The sequence below is a fragment of the Emys orbicularis genome, chromosome 3 (genome assembly GCF_028017835.1).
Source record: "Emys orbicularis isolate rEmyOrb1 chromosome 3, rEmyOrb1.hap1, whole genome shotgun sequence".
Lineage (NCBI taxonomy): Eukaryota > Metazoa > Chordata > Testudines > Emydidae > Emys > Emys orbicularis.
Window position 1 is genome coordinate 948104 of NC_088685.1, and position 9407 is coordinate 957510.

At 51.1% G+C, this 9407-nt stretch overlaps 1 protein-coding gene across 1 annotated transcript in view; it reads left to right on the forward strand.

The window, feature by feature from the left end:
- Positions 1-9006, forward strand: part of LOC135875657 (cytochrome P450 26B1-like) — a 28384-nt gene extending 19378 nt beyond the window's left edge. The window contains exons 4-5 of the mRNA XM_065400609.1: positions 6198-6473; positions 8803-9006. Coding sequence (XP_065256681.1) covers positions 6198-6473; positions 8803-9006 — 480 coding nt within the window. The remainder of the gene's footprint in view (positions 1-6197; positions 6474-8802) is intronic.
- The last annotated feature ends 401 nt before the right edge of the window (positions 9007-9407 follow it).

Genomic DNA, 9407 nt, shown 5'->3' on the forward strand with positions numbered 1-9407 from the left:
ATCCAATTGGGGTCAGGAAGGAATTTTCTCTTGCATGGGGTAGTATTGTACAGGTAGTTGCATTATGGTGTGTGCATGGGGTGAAGGGTAACACCTTCTTCTGAAACATTCAGTATTGATAACAGGATCCTAGTTTAGATAGACTCTTGGTCTGTTCCAGCATGGCAGTCCTAAAAACAGACACAGCTGGCTTAAACCCCTCCCCATCCCCCAAGTCCCAGACCCTGGGAGTTCTGGAGGAAGCAAACTGTGGCATAAGCCAAGTGGCCTGCTTTGTCTCACTGCTCCAGTGTCCGAAACTACAGCATTCATTACCACACCACAGTTAATGTTCTGCCTCGGAGGCATACAAGTGTTGAGCTTATTAGCACCAAGTACAAAGGTCTGAGGCTTTAATATAGTTTGCGAGAGGATTAAGAACACAAAAGGGGCCATAAATTTACAACCAAATACAAACCAGCTGCTGTGGGCAGGGGCAAAGGGAGGGGGGGCGGGAAGGTACCTTTTCACATCATGAAAGCCCTGATCCAACTTCTTAAAATATTTTACGTTTACCATTGAACCTTTTCGCCCGTGTTGCCATGGAGTATAAATCATATGGTGGAAAGGAAACCATCTCCTCCGTCCTGAGCCAATGGGGCCAGATCCTCAGCTGGTGTGAATCAGCAGGGCTCCACGGACTTTTCAGCTGGCACATCAGTAGACCTACGCCACTTTGCACCATTAGGGGATCTGGCCCAATGAGTTTTAGTTCACATGCAAAGGGCCTGATGCAAAGCCCTTTGGAGTCAGTGGAAAGACTCCCGTTGTGCAGGATCATGTCCCGACTGAGAGATTGTCACTGAGGCTGCCTCCCTGAGTTTAGACCGGATCTGACTCTCAGAGAAAATCCAGGGTAACTCCAAGAGCTTTAACAAAAAACACCCGTGTGGATATGCTGCCTCCTATAATATTTTGCATTTTCATAACACCTTTCATCCTGAAATGCCTTGCAAGCTTTAAGGATGTTTTACAGTGCAATCCCTTTGGTCCTACACCAGCAATCGTACAGATATCCTGGGAGCATAGGCTTTTCTAAGCAGGCCACCTTGCCTTCCTCCACCTTCCACTAGAGCCCTGTTTAACCAGCTTGGGCAAGTGACTTCCCTTCTCTGTTCCTCCATTTCCCCATCTGTAAAATGGGAATAAGGATACTGATCTCCTTTGTAAAGCGCTTTGACATCTGCTAATGAAAAGCGCTATACGAGAGCTGGGGATTATTATTACTATCATCCAAAGATGCCAGATGTCCTCTGAGACATATAGAAATTTAAGGTAGTGCTTTACCCCAAATGCTCTTTGCCTACCCTGGAAACACAACCATCTCTGGGGTGCAACATAGCAGTGGTTCAACAGTGTACTGCAACAGAGCAGGGCAGGGAGTATAGAACGCCATGTACCAATCACAGAGATTGGGTAGCAACTTTAAGTGATCTAATCCATCCTCCACTTCTAAGTGTCTCAACTACCGATTCTATTTAGGTTGTATTATCCCACTCATTGCTCTGGTATCTGAGTGCTCTTCCAGTCCAAGGAATCTTGCTGTCTAGGCAGTTTTTCTTGTGATTCTGCTTCCATTTTCCTGCTCTTACTTTCATGCGGTTACTTCTAGTTGCGTTATTCTCCGCTGCCTTGCACCTTGCACTGTTCTTTACACCTGTGCAAAGGGCCGAGGGAATACCACTGAAAACGAGGGAACCTTAATTATCGATGGAAATTGAAGAGTGTTTAAGCACTGGGATAAATATGGTAATTGCCAGGGATGTGTTGGATGTAGCTCTTGGGAACTTTCCTCTCCCACTTGAAGATTCAGACAACAAAGCTGAAGGCAGGGCTGGGGTGATGTCCCTGTCTCTGATGAAGTCACCGTCATCTTTGGATCCTGCTAACCCATCCCTGCCTGGTACTCATAAGAGCACATTTATTCTGCCTTTAGAATGGGCCAGATTGCATCACACAACAGCTATTTTCCCAGGGTTGGATCCTCCTAACCTACTACAAGGGCAATGGACAGAGGGACGCTGGCTATTATCCTTCCCAAATACACTTAATGGGATTCTCTGCCACTCCAAGCCCAGCCTGGAGTCTCGGAAACTCACCATGGAAAAAAAAATCAAACGATCCATCTGAGCCGGGGGCCCCGGGCTCCTTGTTAGCTGAGCAGCAGTTCTCGACTGGGGATCAGTGTGTGAGCTAATGTAGCTTTTCCGGCCACAGGTGTCCCTGCAGCTGTATCGCCCGGTGGCCCATACCAGTGCGGGTCACTGACTCCACCAAGGATATATGCTGAAGGTTCAAGAGGGGATTAAAATAGAATCCATGTTGCTGAGTGAGGTTAGGGCCCTGGTAATATTGTGACTTATCGGACGTAGGGAAAGGCTTTGATTTCTTGGTGCTCTTGCTACACTTGTACAGCACAGGCAGGGTTAGGGGCACTTCTCCCTACATGCTGGCTTGGTAATGTGCTTCGCGGGAGACTTCAGGCTCCCATGGTCACTGAGCCAGAGGGGAGGATTAGGGGGAGGTTGGGATGTAAAACATGACAGACCGGGACTGGACAGAGATGAGAGAGCTCTTTGGATGGGTAATAGCGTCGCTAGCCAGCCTGCCGGTGGTGGTGAAATAGAAGAGATCCCTTGAAGGGCTAGGGTTTGAAAAGTACTTTTGGCGGCTGTAGGACGGAGGCAGCTATACAAATAGCCGTCTTCCGCAATAGTGCTGAGCGCTCTGGACGGCACTCTTCGCCTTCAAAGGGACATTAACCCTCCCACCGCGTCGCACAACCACGATCACTTGCAGCTTCACGATGACCCCCAGGGTAGAACTGGGGGCTCCTGCTCCAAAGCACATGCTCCCTGCAGGAGAATCATGCATCCACAGGCACAGTAAGGGGACTATGGCACACAGCTCAGCAGTCCTGATGCCACCCAGGAAAGGGCAGTGGTGTGCAGTAACACACACACACTGTTGTGGTTTATTGCTTGCACACCAGTAGCAACTAGAGGCCCCAGCTGAGATCAGAGTTCCATTGTGCTGGGGGCTGCACAGAGACAGGGTAAGAGACAGTCCCGGCTTTGAAGAGGTTAAAATCTAAATAGGCAAAACAGGAGAAAAAGGTGGTAGGAAGGAAGTGTCATTATCCCCATTTTACAGATGGGGAACGGAGGCACAGAGAGATTAAGTGACTTGCCTACAAAAATAACAGGAGTACTTGTGGCACCTTAGAGACTAACAAATTTATTAGAGCATAAGCTTTCGTGGGCTACAACCCACTTCTTCGGATGCATATAGAGTGAAACATATATTGAGGAGATATATATACACACATACAGAGAGCATGAACAGGTGGGAGTTGTCTTACCAACTCTGAGAGGCCAATTAAGTAAGAGAAAAAAAACTTTTGAAGTGATAATCAAGATAGCCCAGTACAGACAGTTTGATAAGAAGCAAGTGTGAGAATACTTACAAGGGGAGATAGACTTCTTGTGTGACTTGCCTACAGTCACACAAGAAGTCTGTGGTGGAGCAGGGACTTGAACCCAGGTGTCCGGAGTCCCAGTCTGGAGCCTGAACCCCAGCTCATTCAATGCCGTATCAGTCCCGTGTTTCAGATGGGGGAAACTGAGGCATGGGGAAGGTTAAATGTTTTGTCCGAACTCTCGTAAAGCATCAGTGTCAGAATCAGGGGCTGATTCTAGGGGAGTTGCTTGTATGCAACAGCTGGAGATTTGGGTTCAGAAGTTCCTGATGCCCAGGCCCATGCTGCTGGGCCATATCCCGCTTTACCAAATCTACTCTCCCTCAACACAACATCACGAAGAGCCAAGATCGCTTGAGCTTCTTTCAAGAGAAGGAGCCTGGGGGTTGAACCTTTGGCATCTGCCAGGCCGCCCTTGTCACTGGTTGTTCTCCCTGGGGGTTCCTTCGGCAGCTCTAGCAATTTGTCTGCGGTACCAGGCGGGGAAGGCAGAAATACACCCCTCTTTCCCCTTCTGCGTTATGGTGGCAGAGGTTTCCACCGCGCAGTAGCGCCTGGGCTCCGGTGCCAACAATCACTAAGAGACGCCAACATTTCTGCACCTGGCGCCGTATCAAAGCCCGATGTCCCGGTCATGGCCACCAGGGAAATGTCTCTTTCCCAGCTACTGGAACCGGCCTACGCTTGTATATTTCTTTTCCCTCCCTGCTTGCCCTGGCCCAGGTGGATCTTGGAGGAGCATGAACGGGGGGAGGCCTCGTCTTCGTTCGGTGCAGCCCGGGCATTCGGGGATCTCGGGGGGGTGGGGGGGAGCTTGGCGGCTGGGCTTGGCGGGGCTGCTGTGTTGTCAGGTTTACTAGCTATGGTTTTTAGAAATGTGTCTTACCCACCCACACACGTCTCTTTCCAGGGCTTAAAAATAGACTAAGCCAAAGTGCCATGGGCCAGGCAGGCTCCACGCTCCAGAAAGCAGGACAAGATCAATCCATTCCTCTTGCCCTTTTCGGCTCTTTCTCATCCCCCCGTCTGCTTTTCCTCCTCCCCCGCCGGCTCTTGGCTGGAGAATATTTTTTATTAACAGCCACAAAGCCTGCTGGCCCTGTGGGCTCTTCCTTCATTTCTTTCTTTGCTCCTAGGGAAAAGCCCCTCCTGTTGCCAGGGCCGGCTCTGGCTTTTTTGCCGCCCCAGGCAAAAAAGCCTCCGGCAGCCCCCCCCCCCCCCCCGCGGGGGGGGGGGCGGAGCCCGGGGGGGGCGGCGAGCCCCGGCGGGGGCTCCGCTCTCCCCCCGGCGGCCGGGGGGAGGGCGCCGGAGGGGAGGGCGGCCGGAGCCCTGGGGGCAGGGCGGCGAGCCCCGGCGGGGGCTCGGCTCTCCCCTCGGCGGCCAGAGCGCCGGGGGCAGGGCGGCGAGAGGGCGGCGAGCCCCGGCTGGGGCTCGGCTCTCCCCCCGGCGGCCCGAGCGCCGCCCCCCTCCAGGTGCCGCCCCAAGCACCAGCTTGGTTGCCTGGTGCCTGGAGCCGGCCCTGCCTGTCGCCCAGCGCGCCAGTACGTGTAGGGACTGGAGCACTTTATGAACCAGCGATTGTTGAGTCTCCAGGGTCAGGCTTTAAAGGGCCAGGGGTGTTATTTCACCAAACAAACTCCAGCGAGCGACGCCGAGCATTAGCAATGCAGGGTCACGGCCAGGAAAATGTTACCTTTCCCTTCCAGTGCTGACTGCGGGGGAAATTCTCACATTTACAGCTTGAAAGGTTACGTTCGTGGAGGGGCTTTGGCTGGGGGTTTTCTTTTTTTAAATTTGATAAAATGGGGACCCGCCTCTCCCTCCCTCCCTCCTGGCAAGCCCTCTCATCTCCTCGGCAGGAGCTGGAGGAGCTTGCGCCGTCTCGTCTGACCTTTACCTTGGCGCGCGCTTCCCTCTACGGGGGCTTGATTTGATTTTGTTTTCTCGGTTCCTGGAGGCCCGGAGCGTGGCAGCGTGGGTGAGAGTTAATAAAAAGTAAACAAACAGCGCTTTTCCACCCATGCACTCTGGGAGACGGGGCGGGGGGGTCAGAATGAAAGCGTGTGCTGTGGAGTTAGCCAACTGGGATTATAGCAGAGGGGAAGGGATGCGGGGAGAGAGCAGAGAACATTCCTTGCATTGCTGGGGTCCTCGCACAGTAATACAGGCCCTGTAGCAGAAGGGGGAGCTGGCTCAATTGCAGAGTTTAGAAGAATGCTGTCTGTTGACATAGACTTTCCTCTCTCTCTCACTGGTTTGTTATTGTAGGGTTGTTCACATGCTGCTTTGTTATTGTAGGGTCACTCCTGAGCGCTGGGGCTTGGCATACTAGTTGGTGATTGTAGGGTTGCCCATGTGCTGGTTTATTGTTGGAGGGTCTTTCGCGAGCTGTGGAATTGGACACTGGACTGGGTTGTCTTCTTGGCTCTGCCACTGACCTACTCAGTGACCTTGGGGAAGTCATTTTCCCTCCCACCCTTTGCTGACTTGCTTATTTAGACTGTGAGCATTCTGGGGCCGGGATCTTGTAATACTGCTTGTCTGCACAACATCTAGCATAATGTGATCCTTGCTCTCCACTGGTGCCCTTAGACACCATTTAACGCAAGCAATACTTGGCTATTAGGGAAGGCTGGAAGACCTTGGGTTCATCTCTGTCTATGTATGGTTTGTATTGCAGGTATTCTCCAAAATCTTCAGCCACGAAGCTCTGGAGAGTTACCTCCCGAAGATCCAGCTGGTGATCCAGGATACTCTCCGGATGTGGAGCAGCACCCCGGAGCCCATCAACGTCTATTACGAGGCGCAGAAGCTCACCTTCCGCATGGCCATCCGTGTCCTGCTGGGCTTCTGCATCTCTGATGAGGAGCTCACCCGACTCTTCGAGGTCTACCAGCAGTTTGTGGAGAACGTCTTCTCGCTGCCCGTGGATCTGCCCTTCAGTGGCTACAGGCGGGTAAGGGGCGGCTCTAGCACTGCGTATGGCCATGACATTGAGCTAGCGACACTGAGCATCGCTTGGAAGGATGGTCTAGTGGATCTGGCACTGAAGTGGTACTCAGGAGACCTGGGTTGAATTCCTGGCTCTGCCACAGGCTTCCTATGTGCCCCTGGGCAAGTCACTGTGCCTCAGTTCCCCATCTGTAAATGGGGGATAATAGCCCCCGTCACACAGGGGTGTCAAGAATAAAATCTATTACTGATTGGGAGGCGCTCAGATACTGCAGTGATGAGGGCCACACTTAGATGGTGGAGGTGGGAAGGAACCAGAAATTTCTGGCCTTGAAGGAGAAGGCAGTGAGGTCCAGTGGGCAGGGGCCTGAGATCCTATGCTTGGTTTTCCTTGTTAATCTATATATTACGCTAGCGCCTAGGAATGCCAATCAAGGTTCCCTTGTGCCAGGAGCTGTACAGCTCAATATAAAGGAGGATAAGGTGGTGGCTTTTCTGGTTATTTTGACGGGTGACTTTGCCATTATTGTCCGAGTGCATGTCCTTTGACCTCGCTCTGCCCCGCCTTTTCCCCTGTGGAAAAGGGATAGAACGGATCCATCAACTGAAAAAAATGGCCTTTTCCTAATTTCTAGCTTCTTCCCAGTCTTTGAATGAAGCATTGAGGGGGGAAAAATCGGTTTTCAAAAACTAAAGCCCAGAAAATTTAGAAAGCAATGAAAATTCTTCATTTCTCTCGAAATTCGTTGCAATAGTTCTCATTTTCCGACCTGCCCTAAACTTGGGGATACAGATGTCAACCTGCCTTTTAAAGCACTTTTCAGATTCTCTGCAGAAAAAACACTAGATAAGAGCACAGCGCCATTGCAAAGCTTAGACTCTTTCAGTGAGAGAGCTAGTTTGGGAATTCGACTGGGTTCTTGGGAAGAGAACTCCTTCAGAGGAATTGGATACATTCCTTTGAGGTAAAGTTTCCTAAAGATTTGTGGGACAAGGAGTGGGGAGAGAGGGGGGGCAAACATTGGGGATAATTGTTGTGGCTCTCACTTTAAAACACAACCTTCATACGGTGGTGCCAATTAGACTTTTGTGGAATCTTGCATATTTGGGGCCTTCGTCTGCACTGGGGTAAATCTGGAGTTATGCCACTCACGTCAAAGAGACTTTTGCCCAGGACTGATTTTTCTAGGATTTCAACCCCCTGAACAACTTCCAACAGTTGTCTTTAAAAAAACAAATAAACCTTCCTCAGAAATGTTTCCTCCCCAAATGCAAGATCCAGCCCTGCAAAAGTGGCAGGTTTGCTGTATCTAGTGATGCTGCGGCACTGAAGTCTGACATTTCATTGGAATCGTGGTAACTAAGGCACCTGCTTTATAGGCGAGGAGGTTACAAGAAACAGTCCCAGTATTTTTTTTTAAGACTCTCTAGCATTCCCCAAATAGCTAGTTTGTGTGTCATGTGGCGCATTCAGAGCTCAGGTTGGTTGGGGGGTACAATAAGGATTTGATTGGCATAACCTTGTCTGCAATAGAGAATTGTATTGTTCTAAGAGCTGTCTGTTCCTTCCAGCATGCTTGTAAAACAATTTGTGTCCATGCATACAAGTGGTTTGAACTGGGTACGTACATGCCTAGTACTTGTCTGCAACAGGGTATTCCTATGCCAAATACAGGCCTTCTTTCAACAGATCCTGCCCCTAGATAGTAACAATGTGGATACAAGTCATAGACCTAGTCTGACCTCTTGCATAGCACAGGGTATAGGGCTTCCATGAATTAATTCCTGTTTGAATTAGCGCATAGGTCACTGGTGGAACAGCACAAACGGTTCCAAAATACGCCTCTTGCTATGTCACGATGCACCATTGGCCTTTAGAAGTCTCCCAGAAGCCACGCTGGCAATAGATCCCCAGCGGGCTTTACAACTCAGTTCTAGCATGGAACAGGGACGTACCTGGCACTGGTTCTGGACCAGGTTAGCCTGGCTAACGTGGGCACGATGAGCCATTTGTGTTTGCATTGGTTCTAGCCCACTGGGCCAGCTGCCAATAGTCCAATCTCTAGCGCTGACGCTACCCATGGGTTTGGAATGACCCATGCAGCTTCCATCCGTGGTGCGTAACGCAGCCATTCCCAGATTTTTGTCAGGAAAGGTTTTCCGTCCCACTGTCCATCTATATTTCTCCCTCTAGTGACTGACTAGTTGTGGGCCAATTAAACACTCATTTAGCGTTATGCCAACTCCTCGGGGAGCCCCAGAGCTGAGGAACCGTTGTGATGCCTTGGCTGCTGAGTGGCTATTTCATGGACCGACGGCTTGCTGTTTTGCAGGGGATCCGAGCTTGGGAGATTTTGCAGAAGGGGCTGGAGAAAGCCATTCGGGAGAAGCTGCAGAACACGCAGGGCAAGGACTATTCCGATGCCCTGGACATCCTGATAGAAAGCGGCAAGGAGCACGGCAAAGAGCTGACCATGCAGGAGCAGGGTCTTGTGCATCTCCGGGGAAGCTCAGCCTTGGGTCAGTTCCTCCCTTAAGTCACCATTGGTCCGGTTTCCTCCTTCACTTTGCCCAGTCTCCCACGGCTGTGCCCATCCCACAAAACTCCATGTGATTGGCGGGTAGCTTCTGCTCAGGAACAGCACCGGCTGGGATCAGCGAGGGGCAGAATGGCAGCAGCAGAGCTGTGCGGAGGCTCAGGGCTGGATTAATGAAGGGTGCTGAAGGGCCGGGTTGAGGGGCCTTGGCAGAGCTGGGGTGAGAATAGCAGGGATGGATTAGCAAAGCCATCTGCAAGCATTTGCACAGCACCTGCCTGGACTCTGTGTGGCTCAAACCCAGTGCCAGCAGACCCTTCTTTTTCCTAAGAGCTACATTTATGTGCAGCTCCTGTCCAGGCTTTGGGGAAGATCCTTTCTGGGGAATATTATTATTACAG